The 20,803-nt window shown below is 38.9% G+C and overlaps 1 protein-coding gene across 1 annotated transcript in view; it reads right to left on the bottom strand.

Annotated features, from left to right (window-relative positions):
* xrn2 (5'-3' exoribonuclease 2) overlaps positions 1 to 20,234 on the bottom strand; it is a 40,362-nt gene extending 20,128 nt beyond the window's left edge. The window contains exons 1-25 of the mRNA XM_083934377.1: positions 20,036 to 20,234; positions 17,668 to 17,795; positions 16,745 to 16,856; positions 16,118 to 16,229; positions 15,843 to 15,901; positions 15,521 to 15,610; positions 14,778 to 14,850; positions 14,543 to 14,593; positions 14,222 to 14,379; positions 13,926 to 14,000; positions 13,599 to 13,732; positions 13,076 to 13,133; positions 12,875 to 12,982; positions 11,794 to 11,838; positions 11,577 to 11,708; positions 11,258 to 11,302; positions 9,079 to 9,173; positions 6,840 to 6,975; positions 3,402 to 3,509; positions 2,920 to 3,009; positions 2,727 to 2,799; positions 1,287 to 1,370; positions 1,100 to 1,197; positions 484 to 563; positions 302 to 358 (exon numbers count right to left, since the gene is read on the bottom strand). Coding sequence (XP_083790503.1) covers positions 302 to 358; positions 484 to 563; positions 1,100 to 1,197; positions 1,287 to 1,370; positions 2,727 to 2,799; positions 2,920 to 3,009; positions 3,402 to 3,509; positions 6,840 to 6,975; positions 9,079 to 9,173; positions 11,258 to 11,302; positions 11,577 to 11,708; positions 11,794 to 11,838; positions 12,875 to 12,982; positions 13,076 to 13,133; positions 13,599 to 13,732; positions 13,926 to 14,000; positions 14,222 to 14,379; positions 14,543 to 14,593; positions 14,778 to 14,850; positions 15,521 to 15,610; positions 15,843 to 15,901; positions 16,118 to 16,229; positions 16,745 to 16,856; positions 17,668 to 17,795; positions 20,036 to 20,110 — 2,276 coding nt within the window. The 5' untranslated portion in view covers positions 20,111 to 20,234. The remainder of the gene's footprint in view (positions 1 to 301; positions 359 to 483; positions 564 to 1,099; positions 1,198 to 1,286; positions 1,371 to 2,726; positions 2,800 to 2,919; positions 3,010 to 3,401; positions 3,510 to 6,839; positions 6,976 to 9,078; positions 9,174 to 11,257; positions 11,303 to 11,576; positions 11,709 to 11,793; positions 11,839 to 12,874; positions 12,983 to 13,075; positions 13,134 to 13,598; positions 13,733 to 13,925; positions 14,001 to 14,221; positions 14,380 to 14,542; positions 14,594 to 14,777; positions 14,851 to 15,520; positions 15,611 to 15,842; positions 15,902 to 16,117; positions 16,230 to 16,744; positions 16,857 to 17,667; positions 17,796 to 20,035) is intronic.
* Between the last annotated feature and the right edge of the window lie 569 nt (positions 20,235 to 20,803).

Raw genomic sequence — 20,803 nt, 5'->3', positions numbered from 1 at the left:
GATCATCATGAGGTTTTTAATGAAACCGAAACACTGGAGCATATTTACAATTCAACACATTGAACAAGTAAAACTGTTTTAGCAGCAGTTTGATATCACTACTACAGTCACTATAATATACTGTATGCTACTTTAAATGGTACTATTTTTTTACTGACGACTTCGGTAAAGTGTTGGAGCGTGTTGTCAAATCACGATGTTGCATTGACCTGTCAGATATCGCGAACTGGAACAAAAAATTATATTTTTCTACTTTTTGGTGTTTACAGACAGTAAATGTGGATGATATCTGGATCCTTACCCGATTGCAATGTTATGTGAAATGTCACGCAGCATTGGGATGGGTGACGCCACCGGCCTGAAGGATAAACGTAAATAAATGAGTGAATAAATAATCACCTTATGTATAGCGTTTGTTAAAAAAACACAAGAACATGAGACAAAAGGTGAATGATAGTGAGAATAAATTAAGAGTTTTCTTACTTGTCTGGTAGAATAGGGTTGTCGTCAAGATTTAATGTACCTAGGATCCCATGGCAGAGCTCTGCAGGGATGTCAGTGCTCTGCAGGAGGGAAATAGACTTGATAATGTTTTATGATATAAGTGCCTTTGACTGGAAAAAGCTCATTAAGAAGTATTCATCCAGTGAGTAAAATATGAGTGTGAACTACAATTTGCTTTGGTTTACAGACGCATTAATCAGAGAGATTAAATCTAACTCAGACGACACCTGCTCAGCCAAACAAACACATCTGCAGCAGAGTGACGGAGCAAGTAATGCAGATCGAAGTCTGATCCACAGGATATTCTTACAGCTGACAGAGGCTGTATTCACTGTTTATTTAAAAGAAGCAATGAACAGCTTGGCACACCAAAACACCACAGTTTAGCAATACTCTGTTACAAGTAAAAGTCCATTATGTATAAGAATGTAATGTTATTATTGTAATATGATTGTAGCATCACTTTAATGTTGCAGCTGCAGAGGTGGAGCTCAGTTTAATTACTTTATATAGGTTGTGAATTTCACAGAGAGGTGAATAAAGTTTGATGTTGATGCAATCAGTTTGATTTGTATGCACTTGTGGGTTTCGTTACCTCGTGAGATTCTGTGCGGTAGAGTTCGTGGATGAAGTCGAAGAGTGGGTGAGACTTCCCAAGAAACATCACGTCACTGCCCAGGCTGTTTCTTCTCACTGTAGCAGAGGACAGACAGCTGTGGTCAGAGGAAGACGAAGAAGGTTAAAGACCTTATATAATGTAAAAGTGAGGTGTTTTTACTCACCTTCCTCAGATGTGAGGTCGGGGTAGACGTCAGCCAGCGCCGCCCACAGACGACGTTCATCCACGAAAGGCAACAAGGCCACGCCTTCAAAATAAAGCGCATATACAGGAATTTAATGCCTAGTAGGGTTTGTGGTAGGGTCCACGGATAAACACATGAAACATCGGGACGTGAAGAAACTAGATGCAGATAATCTAATATTTTTTTTTTTAATTGAGGTTTAAACCAAACAACAACGTTAGTATTTTTGGCTTTTGCTTGTTTGGTGAAAAAAAAAAACATTCTTTAAACATAATTGTATCCCCCTACATATATAATAATTATAATCAGGGTCTGAAATTAAAGAAAGAAATGAGTGTGCCTCTGTGGCAGCGACGGGGTGGGGGGGTGGGGGGGGAAGACAAAAAAAAAAAAACTTTTCATATGTTTTCAACGCACATTAGTGGGTTTCCTGAATGTTGAACTGCAATTTTCCCGCTTGGGATCAATAAAGTATTTCTATTCTATTCTTTTATTGGTGTGCCAGCCGGTGTTTAATCAGACAATTTAATGATTTGGTTCGTAATACAGGTCAATCCCCACATGAATAAATGAATCAGCGTTAACACATTCATGAACACACTTCAACACAAAATCACCAGGATCACAATTATACAAGCAATAATCAGAGCCACAATGCAAACTCAGTTTAAATCAGTGTGTTGCACAATGAGCTAAACTCGGCATCAGAAAATGTCTTTTAAATAATTGTCCAAAAGGTCCAAAGAATGTTCTTCTATAGAACAGAGCTGCACCTAAAATTATGTTAAGGAAACAACATACAACAACTGTTTGAGTTTCTCAGAGTTTAGAAGGTGCAACTGAATGCACCATGTAGTCCAGACACAACTACTGGCCGTTATTTGTTTAAATTACTCCCAGGGAAGGAAAATCGATGCCACAGCGGTAACTTTAGGGAAGCAGGAGGAATTAACAGTTCTGTTGTCTCTCCATCATCGGGCATCATGGTATCTGGAAAGGTGCAGTGGCGGCTAAAGGTAAGCTAACCTTACCGCGTCTGTGGCTGCATGCTACCGCCGATGTGTGTAATGTTATTTCATTAGGACGTGCGCATGTAGGCTGAAAGTCACTGTCAATCATAACGGATAAGGGTCTACGGCCAATAGGGTTGCTGCAAACGAAGTGTGTAGCTCTATTATGTTAGACACTAAGCTTACTAAACATGTCTTTCTGTTGTGTTTTCTCTGTTTGACAAAGTGGAGCAGACCTGAAGATTTTACACACCAACAATTCAGTTTTTTAGCCCCAAAAACACAGCACAGAAGAGAATTAATTGTGTGCCCGTTGTAGAATTTTAACAGGTGTTTACTTACAATAATGATATCAAACAGCTGAAATAATACTGTGAAAAATAAGTTGGGTTATTAAGTGAATACTCACCCTGCCAGGCATATTTCTTGCCGTTGAGATCGATGGCAAAGTCGTCGGGGTAGAAGTCGATGATGGAAGAGTCCTGATAACATTAAGGTGGAGAGACTTTAAAAATGTATTCCCTTGAGATCCTTTTTTACCCAAACATATTTTGACGTATCATTAATCTCTTTCTGCGCCTCCTTCTGGACCCAACACTTACAGGACTGCTCATGAGATTCCTCCATGTTGGGGGCAGGAAGTTGCCACTGGCGGCCGGAAACACTCCCATCAGCTGCTCCAGCGGCTTGAACTGCACACGACAACAACCACACACACACAAAGTTATTCAAACACTCATACAATTAAACTGTGGTCAGTTTTTATTGAACTGCATTGTAACAAGGATTATTATGTTTTTGAATTATTGACAATATTCAACTTATTGTTTCATTAAAAGAAAGTGACATCACTTCTCTGTAATGAAGCTTTTAACAAGGAATAAAAACACTTTCATATTATTACTATACCCACAATCTAAGATGATATCCAGCCTCATGTCACAACACAGATATTATATCGACAGATCGCCGGGCATTTGACTGGAACAACATATTCAACATGACCGCCTCTTTGTTGGAGCGTGATCGGGGAGAGGAGATGACAAAAAAGAAAGAAGAGACAAATGTATTCAGGTGTTCTTACGGGTTTGGTCTCCTTCTCAAAGTCTGTGAACATCCCTTTGATGTCTTTGAAGTCGGAGGCGAATGGAGCGTAGTGGAACGGGAAGTACCACTTCCAGGAGGCGCAGCCCTGCAGATCAACACAGAAACAATCACAGATTTTTATATCACGACAGAAGAATCAGCCGCACAACTTATCTTCATATATGATTGATCTGTGGTCTGTTTTTGACCTGATTCATTGATTGTTTTGTCCAACAGTCCAAATATATTCAATGCATTCTTTTGTTTGATTAAAGACTTCAGTGATGAATAATCACATTCAAACATATTCTGTTTATTCAATATTAGCCGCTTTTAATATGTTGCGCTACAGAACATTTTAAGCGTTAGATGTAAAGTAATTTCCTGAAAGTCAACTAGGAAATAAATAAAAAAATCTTCTCTATGCCCTTTTCCCCAAAAAAGTTCAACTGCAGCACAAAGCTTAAAATCCAAAGTGGCTGCGCTGACATTTAAAAACCTTCACAATGAATCCTGATCAGACAGTGTGTGTTTTCAACTGTATGTGTGAGACTTCAATGGCTGATTCTTGTTGCCTGAACTACAGTGGAGCAAAAAACCCAAAACATCCAGTCCTTAGATTACAAACTGTGCCGCGAAACCTGGACCACTGGGTCCAAAAACATCTGCTGAGAGTCTCTTGCCTCTCTAAAAAAAGCAAAGAAGGAGGAATAGAATCTACGCCTGCAGATGCAGCATTTGGAGTCGGACCACTTATCCTTCATGAACAAACACGCCTCGCACCAAAGAAACGACCTTCGCTTCCCACAATCCACCGCTGAGAAAAACCTCTCTCTGATAAATCCAACAATCCTCACATCTCACCACTCTATTATTAAAGATGGTCATTCAGATGATAATATGGGACTTTACCATAATAAAAGCTGGAGGAGGCTCCAAACTCCACACTCAAATAATCGCACAGATCATTTATGTTAATGTGACGACAAGTTTTGTCTCGAGGAGGAATTCATCTGTGACCGTGGCCTGGTGGAGGTCAAAGACCACAAACCAAAGCGATAAAAATAAATACCCTTACTGTCCCTTGAAGGCTGGGTGCATCTCATCTGTATGATTTCATCATATTTAAAAACATAAAAATACTTGGCAGTTAATTAGAAAAATAATGCACAGATAAATAATAATCCAAGTCTATAAAACGGGAAGATGACTGCTGACTGAATATCTGTAAATATGTAAAGATTAATCGATTAGCTGTCAACTGTGACGTTAAACGCCAACTATTTTGATATCAATTAATCGGTTAGTAATTCAAATGGTAAATAATATTTTCTCGTTTCTTTCCTCCTCGACTACAAACTGACAATCTTAGAGTTGTGGACAGAACAAGACATTTGGGGAAGTCGTCTTGGGCTTTGGAAAATGATGATTCACATTTTCTGACATCTTAAAATCAAAACAAACTAATCGATGCATTGAGTAAATGATCGACCGATTAATCGCCATTAATAATAACTCGTCCGTTTCTTCAACACCAACACATGTAGGTAGAGATTAAAGCATTGCCAGTTTGATAATAAACCGCAGTAAAATTTGCGTAGTATTACCATTTAAAATTTTCTTGAGTCACACTGAACTATTTGCAGCCAAAAGAGAATAAGTGCACACCAAAAAATATTTAAAAATAAATGTCTACATATTGTTTGTAACGTATATTGTCACAAGCGTATTTATGGAGTTTTGATATTAAAGATTAAATTTAATAAACAAAATCAGGACAAAGTATTTTAGCCTCCCTGTAAAATGATCTAAATGTCGCTTAAGAGCTCTGGTTCCCACCACTCGTTATGCAATTACAAAAAAACCCATGCTACATCATAATATAGATCGTTAACAAGACATGAACTGACCTTTATCAGGACAAAAGGTTCTGGCCATATCAACCAAAATTACTCATTAAAGCCCGAAAATAAGTTGTGGACTAAAATAGGCAACCAAGGAAAATATGACTATTTATACTAAGGAACCAAAGCCAACACATAACACGTGTTCACAGAGAACACACACAAAAGGATGACATTAGGATTTTCATTTAACAAAAAAAGGTAGATTAATCAGGAAAGACTATTAATATGCTAAGTCCTCTAAGTATATTAGTTAGTCTCCACAGCGACAGCTAGTGTATGGTTGTGGGTGTGTGTATGGCTATGTATGCTACGTGAGTGTGTATGTATTTGTGAATCTCTGTGTGTTTAGTCGTGTGTGTGTGTGTGTGTGTGTGTGTGGGGGGGGGGGGGGGGGGGTGTTTAGGTTTTCATGGTGTTTCTTTGATGTTAATGTTTTGTTTTTATTCTCTGTGAGGCACTTTGTACTATCCAAAAGTATGAAAAGTTCCATATAAATAAAGATTTAAAAAAAAAATGATTTTGATAAAGCTTTTGGGGTCAATTTGGTGAAAATAGATGAATTCATGACAAAGGAGGTCTGTGTTTCCACTCTAAAAAGGCGCCTTCATCTGAGTTTCACACCTAAAAAGTGAAATACAGAGTGTGTGAATCTTTTCTGTTTTGGATGAAAGCGAGGTGTGAGTAACCATAACTCTGCGACAGCAACGGCGGTGGCGAACAGAACCGTGAATGTGCGGCAGCAGAGAGCAGACACGTCCCTCCCTCCAAATGGGCCAAGGGCCCACTAATGAATTCATCCAGAACGGCCCCCTGAGAGGGGCTTTGGATTGGCGAACATGTGGAGTCAACACAGAGCGTGCATATAGACAGCTCACAATCAGCCCAGGACAAATCCCCCCGGCTCAGTCCGAGACGGCCCCGGCTCTGCTGAAGAGGGCCCACAGCTGATCATTTCATTTCAAGATAAAGATCAATATTTTACAACAATAAAATGATTTAGTGTATAATCACACAGTAAACAATAAAGTTGAGATGCTGATATCTCTGCTGTGGGAGGTTTATTTGATGAAACACTCGACGATGAGGACTTCTTGACTTTGATCAAAAAAAACCTGTCGTTTGTCCGTTAGGTGTCTTTTCTGTGGACAGAATGAGTAAATAATCTGAGATGATTCATTATAAAATCTGAAAAAAAGAATGATATAAAAGCCTTTGCAGCAAGTTTGTGTTTCCAAGGTTCGTGCAGCTTTAAAAAAAATAAAATTAAAGCACTTTCAAAGTATCTAAAGCCATAATCTTTTTAGCCTTTATCATCACTTTTGAAGATTTTGTCAATTTAAATATTAGAAGATTTTTGGTTTACATGAGTGAATGAGTCAATGAAACACCGGATTACACTTAAAGTCAAGCAAGGAGTATCCAGCTGTTAAGTCGAGACGCACCGCCCTTTCAAAATGCTGCCATGAGAGTTGAGGTAACGACAGTTTCACAGTTTGAGGATATGTTAATGACGCCACAGTCAGTGTTACCTGGTAATAGTAACGCAGCACCCAGCAGAGACCCTCCACGTACGACTTAACCACATTCTTCCTGAAGTCGTCATCCGTCACGTCCACGTCAAACTTGGTCTTGTAGTATCTCTGCTTCCAGCCGTCCTCCCACAACCTGCAGCACGCACATAGAAAGTATATTTATTAGACTTTACAGACACAAAACTAATGAAAAAGACAGATTCAGCATAATAGTTTTAATCCTCCTGTATACTGCATTAAGTCGGCCTTACTGCACAGTCAAAATGCATGTTCACACTCAACAGTTCACTCTAAAAGGTCAGAGTTTGTCACTCGTTTGGTGTTTTTTGCCATTCCTCAGCTGAAGGAGCAGGTGTATGAACATGTGAAACACTATTGGACGGGGGAACGACTTGGACAAAACACTGGCAAAAAAAAGGTGAAAGAGTTCAGAGCGGACTGTCAGTACAGAAAGAAAACACACCGACAGTTACAAGCTAACAATAACTTGTCCAAGTCTGACGGGCGCCGGGTTCAGGACACACAAACTATAGTTGCAGGTCATTAATGTTAGCTCCACGGGCAGACACAGAGTCTGTCTGAAGCTCAAATATGTCGGCCTACGGCTCATTCGCTCCCATGCGTTTCGTCGTCTCGATTGGTGCTTTGTACACCTTTCACCTCAGACCTGCTTGTTAACCTCCGGTAGAAGCTAAAACGTAGTAAGCGAAGAGTCTTAACCGAGCACAAGCAGCGGTGCCAGAACATCTAAAAGAGGGAGAAACAGTAGATATGCTTCTGATTTTTTTTTTTACTTTCTATGCATTAAACTACGTTAAACAAAATCTTGAATCAAAGCAGAGTAGTAGTTTTATATACTTTAAAACGTGTCTGGACTGGGACTGAGATAATACTACTTATATTATTCTATATCCATCTATTGTAACAAGGTGACAAAGGTTTGTAACAGGATTTTGAAGGCAGCCATGAAGGAAATCTGCTCAACTGCAGCACAGCTGATCCAAAAATCCTTGACATGCCATTTGATCTTAGCCAGATTATTGTTTCATCAGACGATTGATGCAGATTTTGGCCGATATATCGGTGCATTCCTACAAATCTATGACCTAATGCTTTTAGTACAGCTGTGAGCAACAACTTCACAAGGTGTTGGAAATTAATAAAATGGTTGTCCCCAGACACACAGTGTATATATATATATATATATATATATATATATATATATATACATACATACGCACGCAATCTTTTTTCTATTCTTTTCTATGTATATATCTTTTTATAATGCAACATAATATCGACCGCCTCTCCTGTGAATCAACTGTGTGAATGCTGTGGCTTTAACACTATTTTTTCCATCACGTCTATCGTTTGTGACCTTGGAACGTGTTGAACATGAGTGTGTTGGATGAGAAAAATCACATGTTGGCAGAGTAAATGTACCTAAACGATACATTTGCTTATTAAAATGCTGCTCTGTTCATCTATAGGCTGAAAAAAAAAATTCTCCCTGCTTGCTGGAATAGTTTAATGACTTTGACTCCTTGGTACATTTGGGGCGGCGATGCCGTTCTGCACACATAATCAAGGCCGTCCGAGCATCTGTGTCGGGGATCCTCAGAGCGGCCCGCAGGGAGCGCCGACTCCTGAGAGGAAAGCCTCCATGAATACCAATTTAGCCCAATGGATTTAGCAGCTTTGACGAGTGCGTCACAGAGGAATTTACTCGAATATTCCTTCCATATTAATCACGTGCGGAGGGAAGTGAGAGCTGTTCAGCAGAGGGGTGTGTGTGTGTGTGTGTGTGTGTGTGTGTGTGTGTGTGTGTGTGTGTGTGTGTGTGTGTGTGTGTGTGTGTGTGTGTGTGTGTGTGTGTGTGTGTGTGTGTGTGTGTGTGTGTGTGTGGGGGGGGGGTTCAACAGCACTGTGGCATTAATGAGTGAATCTCTCTGGTCGTGTTTAGTTAAATCTTCACTGACTGAAGTTGGTCTGTTATGACTGACTTTAAAGGTATTTTATTAACTGCACACATTCTGCTCCAGCAGCAGAGTTTCACAAGTTAAAAAGGAATTATATTCTTTTCTTTTATCATTCAACTAGAGCCAGACCGATTTATCTATCAGCCAATACTGACTTATCACAGAGGTATCAGTGTCGTCGTACATGCTTTCCAGAGGTATCAGTGTCGTCGTACATGCTTTCCAGTATCCAAGATGTGTCCATGCTGCAGCTTTACCTGACGTTGTCTTCAGGCTCCGGCTCGCTATCGCTGTCCTCTGCTTTTCGCTTTACCCCCCTGTTGTCTGCGCTGCCGCTGGGCCCTGCTGACGACTGGGCAAGAAAAACAAAACAGTTGAGTGAAACTCATCATTTCAACTCGAAACATTTTCCATTCCTCAGAAGCGTATGGTCTTTTTTTGAGCTGTGAACTAACAAGGAAATATTGCATTATATGCTCTGTGACGTCTTAAATTCACATTTTTATGCCACAGAGAAGAAAGTCAACATATTGCAGCATGTAATGTTTATTATAGCATGAATTAGAAATGAATGTTCAGGAGCATGTATAGTATCTGACAGTGACGTTTGCTGATACATCCTAAAAACAACAGGATGATTATAGAATATTTAAACCCTATTTGAACTGCTGTCTATTTGTTTGAATTTAATGTTCCAAGGAAGATGATGGAAGGAAAAATCACGAACGTAGCTGCTCAGCCTTCTTCCCTGAAGCCTTTATGCTCTTTTCATTCATGTGCTAATGCTGAACGGCTATTGTTGCTCGGTTAATTTAAAGCTGGCAGGAAGTTTAACATCTTAAGAGACACATTAAATGGAAACATGACCATTAAGTGGCGCATTACATAAACTGTTTGGGCTGTTTGCACTGAACAGCAGTCAAACAGCTGATATTATAACAGGACAAGAGCGCCAACGATAAGTCGACTAATCGACAGAAAAAAACGCAGAATGAGCAATTGTTGCAAAGTAATTTTTCATGCAGAAATGGAAAAAAAATAGCTGTTTTCAGACTCTCAAATATGGTGATTTCCTGCTTTTCTCTGTTATATCACATTAAACTGAACATATTTGGAAATTTAAAAGGCATCACCTTTTTAAAGTCTGTTTGAGAGATTAGCCTTTGAATTTAGACATATTGTGTCAATCAAAGACTATTATTGCTGTGTGATAATGAAGATGACATTAAAGTGACAACACATAACATTTCTGTTTTTACGTGTTATGAAGTAATTGTTGATTGCACGGTATAATGGCTGTAGAACATGGGTGTCAAACTGATCCAGTAAAGGGCCGTGTGGCTGTAGGTTTTCATTCCAACCAAGCAAAAACACACTTGGTCCAACAAATCAACTGTGTGAAGACAGTTCAGGTGATTGAGTAAGTCGAGTCAGGTGTGTTCTTGCTTGGTTGGAATGAAAACCTGCAGCCACAGCGGCCCTTCACTGGATCAGTTTGACACCCATGTTCTAAAGCCATTACACCGTGCAATCAACAATTACTTCATAACACGTAAAAACAGAAATGTTGTGTTGTCACTTTAATGTCATCTTAAGAGACACATTAAATTATTCTAAGAATAATGACACCACCCACGTTGAGATAGTTTTTCTATAAGCCTCACTTTCCCTTTACAGCTCTGTCCGCTACCAACTACGAATTGATGGGAAAATGTCAACTCGAGCAGAGGAAAGATTGTGTCTGAACTTATGGAGGTAATAAAATAATAACAGAGGTTTCGTAGTCTGAACCAAGATGGCAAACTATTCCTACAGCTCCTTTTGCTCATAACAAAACATCATATAATGTACCGGCAGGCCCAGAATTGACACATTTAACCTGTAAATACAGACATGACGCTCTAAAGATCACTATAAGTCTTTGTCGCTCCGCAGATTGACTGCTTTGAAGTGTCACACCGACCAACAAGTCGAGCTTCAAATTAAATACACATACATAAATACAGTTAAAATTTTCCAGGAAAACAAAGATTACTGCGTTACTAAGGAGAGAGTAATTTTAAACCATTCCCAGGTCCCAGGTTTTTCAAATATATGTTAACCTAGTTGGGTCTGTGTAAATCATAAATAAGTCATAGAGTGTGGTCTTTACCTACTCTGTAAAGTGTCCTGAGATAACTTTTGTTATGATTTGGCGCTATAAATAAAATTGAATTGAACCTCAGACATTGAATGTTTGTCTCCATCTGGATAAAGTTTGGACAGTGTAAACATTTGGGACATGATGGAAATTTTGTAACTTAACTATAAAAAAAGCGTTTAATCTTTTATCTTTTATTAACTGTTCTCTGCCTGACAGATTATGATTATGCTGTATTTAATAAATATATTAGAATCAAACCAAAGCAACACTGTTCATGTTTCGATGTAACTTACATTTCCACCGTTCCTCATTGAGGCCTTCAGGGACTGAGCAGCATCCTAGAGGAAAATCAACACATCATGATGATTCATCAACATGTTATATGATAGAAAATGTCTTAATTTCTCTAAAAAGGACCTGAAGACAAAAATATATTCCGATAAATAATTGGACAGCAGCCTCATAGCAGGATATGAGAAATAATAACAAAACACTATACTAAGTTCAGTTTGAATTTTCACATTGTTTTCCCGTACATGTCTCAGCTCAAACGTTGAACTTGTCTGAATCATGCTCACATTTCTATATTCTCACAAAAACAAGCGTCCCTACCTTGTTGTGCTGCATCCTCATGTCGAAGGCCTGGTGCCGGGCATTCTGGACAGCCTCGGGTCGGTCTCTTCTCCCCAGGGCCTGAGGGGCAAACTGGCCCGTGGTCAGGTAGGCGGGACCCCGCTGCTCTGCCTGCGATAACACCAGAGAGGTAAAAACATAAGTGTCATGAAACACGTGAGCGAGGGCGGTCTGAATGAATGAATGCTTTACTCACCTTCAGCCTCTTTCGCTTCTCTTTCATTCTTCTCTTGAAGCCTTCCTAAAAGAAAGAAAACATGAAGTCTCATCAGTCACAGAAACAAAAAACACAATACAGGTTTTTATTTTGCTTTTGATATGCATTCCCTCTTCTGTGCAAACAAATCTTACTCGAACTGTTTTAAAGTCATTTAGCCCTTCATGACACCATCTTTGACTGAACACAAATGCAACCATATAGAGTTATGAAACAGCCTCTAATATAGCCTTTGACATGAAAAAGTAGGTTTTAGAAGGTTAAAGTGTTGCTTCAAAAGCCTTTTTAACTTCTGAGGTTTTTACATCGGCTTCCTGTCAGTCACAGAATTGATTTTAAAATACTGCTGTAGGTTTATAAAGCACTGAATGTTTTTTTTTCTGATCTTCTGAGACCTCTCAGGTTTAATTCAGTACTGCTTTCAGATCGCAGAGTCAGAACTAAACATGGAGAAGCAGCGCTCAGTTTTTATGCTCCACATATCTGGAATAAGCTCTGCTGCAACTCTCCGTTCATTCAAACCAATGCTGAAAACTTCTCTTTTTAAGACTGCCTTTTATAAAAATCGGATTATTATTAATGTCTTACACTGTACTGTTAATTTTATTCTTTTATGTTATCCACGTCTTATTCTATTTTAGCTCATTTCCCCCCCTTTTTTCTGTTTAATAACAGTGTTTAATTTCCTTTAAATGTTAATGTGAAGCATTTTGAATTGCCTTGTTGCTCAACACAACATTGAGCCGGAGAAAATAAAAAGATTCAAAACAGCGGATAAACATCTGCCACTGCAGTGAATGTCCTGTTATTGGCGACAGGCTGAAGGAGGTAATAATTCATACCTAGGTTTTGATACCAGAACAATAATTTTTCCATTTCTTTATTTTGAGAAATGTAAACAAAATGTTCTTAAATGTTAACTGCTGTATAAGGCAAAAATTCTGATTTAATGACACATTTAAACCCATACTGATACGTCATACTCTTCTCTATGTAATAAATCTTTCTGTTTCTAAACAAAAGGTTTAAGGATCGCCGTGCGAAGGTGCAGAAATCTTACGTCGTCTTCTTTGCGTTTCTTGAAGATGTTGTCTTCGGCCACGCCCACCGCCTGCATGATCAGCTCGACTCGCTCCAGTTCGACGTAGCCATTGTGCGTCAGGTATCCCTGCAGACAAACACAGGCCTGGTTACCTCACAGCATCAGAAAAATTAAACTGGAAAAACTCAACGATATAAACTTGAGGATGATGACACCCACTCCAGTTTTGTGCACAACGTCTTTGTAGATTTTGACCAGTCGATCTATCGCGCCCTCTCTGTAAGACACAAAAACAACAAAGCAGAATAATTAAAGACAAGTGATTTATGTCTGACAGCAGATATGTGGCTGCCCTCTCGGCCTCTCTGGCAGGTAACCAACAAACACCAGGAGCTTTATTGTATCCTTATACAAATAAAAGACTAAAGAACAATTTAAGTCTGATCAGTGTTGGAGGTTAACGTCAAGTGTTGGCAGGATTACGAGTAATGGGGCTTCTTCTATACAGAGAGTAGGACAACACCTGCATTGCCTGAAGCCACACAATACAACCGCCCTGCAATTAACCCTGTCTCGAAAAACTACGGGATGATTGAGGCCGCAGGCAGTTTAAAAAAATCCTGAAACTGCACAATACATTAAATATACCTCAGACTTTTTAAAAGGTCTTGAATTTAGATAATAGAAAGCTGTTTTTGTGTCTGCTTCTTCTAAATTAAAAAAAAATGTGTCCCACACTCACCTGATCTCTAAGGACGGCAGGTGCGGCAGGAAGTCATTTCCAACAAAGAAGCACATGAAAACCCAGTCGTCTATGCTCCTCTCGAAGTCAAAGGGGAACGGCAGGCTGGCCATGGTTAGCTCTCTGGCCAGGTACTGAAAACATGGAAGGAACACAGAATTAAGCTAAGTTGAATAAGATAATTCTGTATCCATTCAAGGTCACATCAGGTTTATTTAAACAGCCCAATATAATAACCACAAAGTTTAGGACAACTTATTTTTATTACTCTTACTCCTCAGGGTCAGGGCGCATGATTTATTCACTTAAAGAAGATAAATATCAAACCTCTCTCAGCACACAGAGTCGGATAAATATGAACTCCTGTTCAGACGCAGGCATGGAGTCTGCAAACTCATCGTGCTGAAAGAGAAGAAGAAAACAGAAAGATCAAGTCTCATCTGTGGCACATTTCTCGATATACAGACCAAGTTTGACATCACTTGAACGTAGAAGAGAAAGCAAGACATGACATTCACTCCATTAAAATCTGCATCACAAGACGGCAGGAGATGAACGTTTCAAATTTCCATTTACGTTGCTGCGAGGGCCATTATGTTGGAACAGGAAACTGCCAAGCTCACCTGTCCCTGCTTCTCTCTGGCTGTACCCTGACAGTCTTTAATTTCATGACCTGTCTGTCCGCAGAGTGCGCAGGGGCGGGGTTTGTTGGGTTTAAACTCCTCTCTGATGATGGTGAAGTTTGGCTCGTGGGTGGCCAGACCCAGCATGATCAGATCAGCTGATCATCAGTCACACAAAACGAAAAAGGAGTTTTTTTAATGACAACAAACAAACAAGCTCTCTTCTGACTGATAACATTGATTCCTTATTTAACTTGTGTATCATTAAACATATTCTTTCTTTATTTTTTTGACATTTCAGACAGAAATTTAAAGGCTTACCATCAGCTCCACACAGGCAGTGGTGTGTGTTGGGGTCGTGGTTGGGTTGAGCTGAAGTGAAACACAAATGTGGGTCAACAAGATGTCTGACAGTGTTTGTGTGAACAGGAGGTTTAGACATATTTTGATTCTTTGTTTGTGCATACGATAAGTGAAGAACCCTGCAACATTATGTATGCTTTAATGTACTGCTCTGTATCACATCACAAGACATGTGAGTGTAAGGCAGCTGTACCTCTCTGTCTCCTGATGTAGTCCATAATCTTGTGTTCACCTTCACCAGGAACACTGGCATCAGACAGGAAGACCTGGATTGAAAAAACAACATACACCGTTCTTGATATATCTACCGTATTTTTCGGATTAAAAGTGGCTCCGGAGTATAAGTCTCACCAGCTTAAAATGCAGAATAAAGAAGGAAAAAAACATATATAAGTCGCACTAGAGTATAAGTCGCATTTTTGGGGGAAATTTAACATATTACGGTAAGAGTCATTCAAAGAACTATAATGTATAGAACATGCTATACGTTTACCAAACACTCTGTCAATCCTAATCACTAAATCCAATGAACTCTTCTTCCTCGGTGTCACTTCTGAACAACTCTGCCAACTCAACGGTACGGAAGTAGCAGCTAGCATCTTTTTTTTCACAATGCACTTCTGCCATGACCCGCCCCCGCCGAATTTTGATTGGTTTACGTGTGTGTGACGATTGCTGATATACGCCTAGTCTCTTACGTGACTGAGATAAATAATGGCCCGGGCTATTATTTGATATTTTACCGTAATGTGTTAATAATTTCACACAAGTCGCTCCAGAGTATAAGTCGCACCCCCGGCCAAACTATGAAAAAAAAACTGCGACTTATAATCCGAAAAATACGGTATTTACTGTTTTCACAACATGTTAAAAAAGGAGGAAAAAAAGAGATTTCTGGTTGTATTTGACAGCATGAAGCAGCAAAGTTCAACACACCGTGATGTTCTTCCATCCTGGATCATTGCTGAGTCTGTCTGCGACGTAGTAACGAAGACACTGTGCCAGGTTGTCCATGAACTCAGTTCCCTGGAGACAAAAGAAGCCACAGGCTGTAATCCTGCCTTTACAAGTAAAACAAATATATGAAACCTTTATTTACACTTGGGGAAAAAACACACTGAGAAGCATGTGCTTCCTTTTACCAAAAAAGTGTACCAAGTTGGCATTATTATTAAAAACTTTTTTTTTAAAGTTTCAATAAACATTACCATAATTTGCACAAAAAAAAAAACTTATCCCAGACTGCAAAAGGACTTACTGGAGTGATACAGTTGCTGTCAAACCTCTCTTTAATCTCATCTGGTGGAAGATAACCTCCTGTAGAGGAAATATAACATGTAAGGTCACACTGTGCATGACAAGACAGTGACCATTTAAACGGAATGACCGACATGCAGAGAAAAGTTAACCTGCCTTAACAGTCAGTATTTACAGTCCTGGAGCTCAGAGAAGGAAAATGTCACGTAACTCTCTGCACCATCAAAGGCAAGATACATTTTGTTTAAATGATTTAAAAGAAAACCTCACACACACCTCTCCCGATGATCTCCTCCCTGATGCGAGTCTTCTCCTCCACCAGCTCTGCTCCTTCTTTGGAGGCCCGAAAACGCCGAGAGCGCTGTTGGTTCATTTTGGCCCTTGGAGCCTGGTCGAGGTAAACAGGATGATATTAGATCAGTCATCAAAGCTATATCCTGTGTGTGTGTGTGTGTGTGTGTGTGTGTGTGTGTGTGTGTGTGTGTGTGTGTGTGTGTGTGTGTGTGTGTGTAATGTTCTCCAACAGAGACAGTCCAAAGTTAAATCAAAAATAACTTTTAAGTTTGAAGCTCAAAAAAAGAAGTAATTTCAGATTGTTTCATTCTGTTTTAGTTCCTTCATCATCTTCTCAAACTAAATAATCAAGGACCTCTGATAAGTTTCAGTTCTTTTTTTCCCCCCATTAGGAGTGGAGCCTCTTTTCAAACAATTTAACAAACGTTGGCTGGCACCACTGTATTCCCATGTCTACATTAACACAGATAACAGCAGATTACTTTGAATATGATAGATGAAGGAGATTACTATCAGAGGGGAATTATTTGACAATATTAAAACATTTAACTGATAAATTAATTGTTGTGATTCTCTGGCTGCAGGTTTTCGTCACTGAGTGTTACGCACCACTCCATCGATGGCCATGTAGAGGACTCTCCTGGGCCGCACAATGTTGAAAAGGCGGTCGATGTACTCGAAAATGGCAACCATCATCTCATCTTCATTTTTGGGAGCTGGTCTGTGGACAGCAGAAGTCAGAACGTGAAGTATGAAGAGGGTGTGGGTTTGGAGTCTGTTTTTTTTTTAATCACTTATGAACGCTGTTGTTACTTGTCCCACCAGACTTCATTTTTGAAATCTGGCATTTTAAAGTCCCTTTGTTTAATATGAGCAAACACACACTCTGATTTGAAACCATTTCATAAATGGGAGGTGATCCCACAGAACAAAACTCAAAAGTGCAACTTCGGCTCCCTTCTGTTGCTAAAATAAACATCCTGGTTTGGTCATAGAAACAAATACTAAATGTGTACTCATCAACGTCTCCTCATGACTCTGAATGCAATCTAGAGATAAAACTACTGTTTTATTATCAATTAATTGGTTGATTTTTTTTAAAGATTAATCAAGTTATTGTTTACTAAATGTCAGGAAACATTAGAAAATTGTTGTCTTGTTACAATTCACAAAAGTTTGGTACGTTTAACATAACAGTCTAAAACCCCAAACATTAAATTCATAATTCATAAATAATTCATAAATCACCACGTCTGTGAAGGAAACGGTAATCAAACAAGAGTGTTTCATCGTGACACTTTAAGGTCAAATTTGATTGAAACGGGAATGAATTTGGCTGTTTTATTCATCTGCTCAATGTACAAAAAGAAAGGGTAAGTCTCAGAAGGATGTTTTTTTATTTATTGTTATACCTCAAAGAGAAAGGGGCCAAACCAAACCAAGACCTCATAGAAACATGAAATCACTACAATAAATAGCTAACAGAAAAAGTAAGTGTGAGATGTCTAAAGAGCATAGATAGGTTTTCCTACTTGTCCTCTGGATGTGTACACGGGTGAATGATCCCATTCATGTCCAAGTACAAGTTGTCAAACTCCACCTCGTTGGGGTTTGGCTTGGTCGTATCCACAGGAATACGGACTCCGTTACATTCTTTCCCCTGTGAAGATTAAAAACAGGACACAAACAAAATAAGTTGGTAGAAGACATCCAGTTTCCCTTACTTTAAACACTCCAAACTACAAACACAGTAAATACATTATCTATTACTTAAAAAATAGCTTAACAAGCGCCTATATCAGTCTGCCACTGGCTTTCAAGCTTGACTACTAACTCCTATGTATAATGTTGTGTAGTTTAATCTAAAGCAGTGGTTCTCAAACTTTGTACATGACGTACCAACTCAGAAAATATCAAGCTCTGTAAAGTCCCACCACTAAGACCCATGTTAAAATACAGCAGCGTAGGCCGACACTATTCAGCCACATACAGGGAGCTTTATTCCTCATCAGAAGATATTTGTTGTTGACTGTCTTCACCCACAGCCACTCTGTATGAAGGGGCCGCATCAGAACTGACATGTCAGTGTTTTCAAACCAATCATTTTAGCTCGTAACTCATGAGCATGAGTACGTGACAGGCTGATATTGAAACAAAAATATGGCATGAAATGCTAAACTTATTTCAGATAACATTATGTAGATTTTAAAAGTTTAAGTATTTTCTTAGTATTATATTTGTTTAGTAATTAATGTTTCCTTTTTTATTTTGGAGATTCCTTCAAGTACCACAGTTTGAGAACCAGTGATCTAAAGCAATGAAAACACAATCAACATAACACAATCAAATAACAGGATCCTTCAGTTTATCACAAACATTCAACATCGACACATCCGGAGATATATGGTTATCACTATACAGGAAGAGGATGGAAAACTGACATCTGAAGAGGAACTAAAGCTGTCACACAAAGTAAAAAAGTGCAATTATTCCTCTCTGCGATGCAGTAGCGTAACGTAAGTAGAGGCAGACCAATTAACCAGGCGGATTTTGCTATTTTTAAATAATCTGCATCTACCAACACATAAGCAGGTTAAGCCGATTGTCTGCACACGTAGGGCGTGAAATGCAAGTAAACTAAATTGGTTTTATTATGATGATTACTATTGTTTATTTTTTCAATCACTTAGATAACGTATGTTTTCTTTGTGACAGTGTCACAAACGAGCAAAAAACATGCTTCAGGTCAGCTTTGGGAAGATGCTTAAAACGTTTTGAGCTCTGAACTATTACTACCATTAACTATCATGTCCCTCGGGCTACTATAAACGTTTCCCAAATTCCTTCAATAGCCTGCGTTTAGCGTTTAACTATAGAATAAATTACTTTACAAAAGAAATTACTAAAACATCCAATTTTTCAGGGTTCAGACACCCTTTCCAAGGTCAAATTTAAGCACTTTCAAGGTCAATTTTCAAGCTTTTCCAGCACCTTACAGTTGTGGTAAATTACATATTTCCAGGATTATATACATATTGAATATTATTATTTCACCTTTTAAAATAAAGCATGTTAAAAGAGATGGAATTATGCTATAAACAACTAAAATTGTGTTTCATAATATCAGAAGGGTAATTCAATTAAATGTCTATTCTATAGCTATTTGTTGTCAAGCATTTTCACGTGCTTTATCGAACACACTTTTATAACCTGGAAAACCTTTAATCTCCCAGCTTAGGATCAATAACGTATTTATATTCTTTTCTATTCTAGAAAACACAACATTAAAATTCAAGCATTTTCAAAGATTTCAAGCACCCATGTGGACCATCCATTTTTTAGTTGTTTTTATAATAGTTGGCTGATAAATCTTATCCCTTGTTGTTTTGCGAACCATTGGAAATCACTAAACTGAAAAACCATTTAAAAAAATCGGCATCCTATATCGGCCGAGGCTGCTCTGATTTCTAAAGATCGGCTTCGGCCAGAGAAAACCTCATATCGGTCGACCTCTGCACTCAAGGAAAGTTTCTGACTAAATGTACTTTGTTACATCCCACAACTGACATCGTTCCCAGCCGTTTGAAGGTTAGTTAAGGTTTTAAACGGCGCTAAATCAAATGAAAATCGATCTAAATTGGACGGTTATTGACTGACTTGCAGTCTTAAATTGAGAATAAACTGAACCGTTTTGTTTACAGTCTGACTCATAAACCAAACCCGTTTTTTTCAGTGCTGATGTTGGCGAGTAGAAACCTTAAAAACACACAAATGCACCAACAACGACAAAACATACACATAACCGACTGTAATCACCAAAAAAATCTGTATTTGTAACGATAGCGCACGTTAAACTGTTCCCGCGACATGTAACCGTTGCTAGCTAACATGCTAACTCACCTTCTCCTCGACACAGTGAACAATGATTGACGCGTATTTGCGGCTGAGCCAGCGGAAAAACGCCGGGACTCCCATCTCCGGCGAAAGGTCGCTTCTCTGGCAGCTTATAAAAATAAATACGAACCCGAAGGAAATAGTTAAAATAGCTGATGAATTAAAACACAACACTTGTTTGTGAATGGGTCGGCTACATGCTGTTGGCCGTGGCCGTTTTGTACTGTTTCCGGTTCATGTCGGCTATATCCGGAAAAACCACGTGTGCCCACAGTGACCCCAACGACCACAAACGGTACTGCACCAGCCAGGACTGACTGCAGGAGATTTGTTTTATTCTCAGCGGTGGAAGAGGAATCCAGATCCTAGTGAAATAACTAATGCCACACTGTGACAATGCTCAAGTAACTGCATTGAAAATGTTACTTAAGTAAACGTTTGAAAGTATAATCAGGAAAATATCCGCTGTGACTGTAATACTGATTATTATTACTCAAGCATTAAAGTAAAAGTAGGATGTTAGTGTTGTAGTTTGTTTAAGTGTAACTTATAACTAATGATTATTTTCATTATGGATTCATCTGTTGATTACTTTCTCCATTAATAAGCTGATTGTTTGGTTTCGCATGGGTGTGTAAATGTGGTGTGAATGGTTAGATCAGATTAGATGGTATGTAGATGTCCACTGCCATCAGTGTGAATGTCTGTGTGAATGGGTGAATGTGACAAACACTGTGAAGCGCCTTGAGTAGTCAGATGACTAGAAAGGCGCTA

Source organism: Echiichthys vipera (genome assembly GCF_963691815.1).
Source record: "Echiichthys vipera genome assembly, chromosome: 19".
In the NCBI taxonomy this organism is placed as follows: domain Eukaryota; kingdom Metazoa; phylum Chordata; class Actinopteri; order Perciformes; family Trachinidae; genus Echiichthys; species Echiichthys vipera.
Note: the sequence above shows the minus strand (reverse complement) of the source record. Positions and strands in the feature narration are given on the sequence as shown.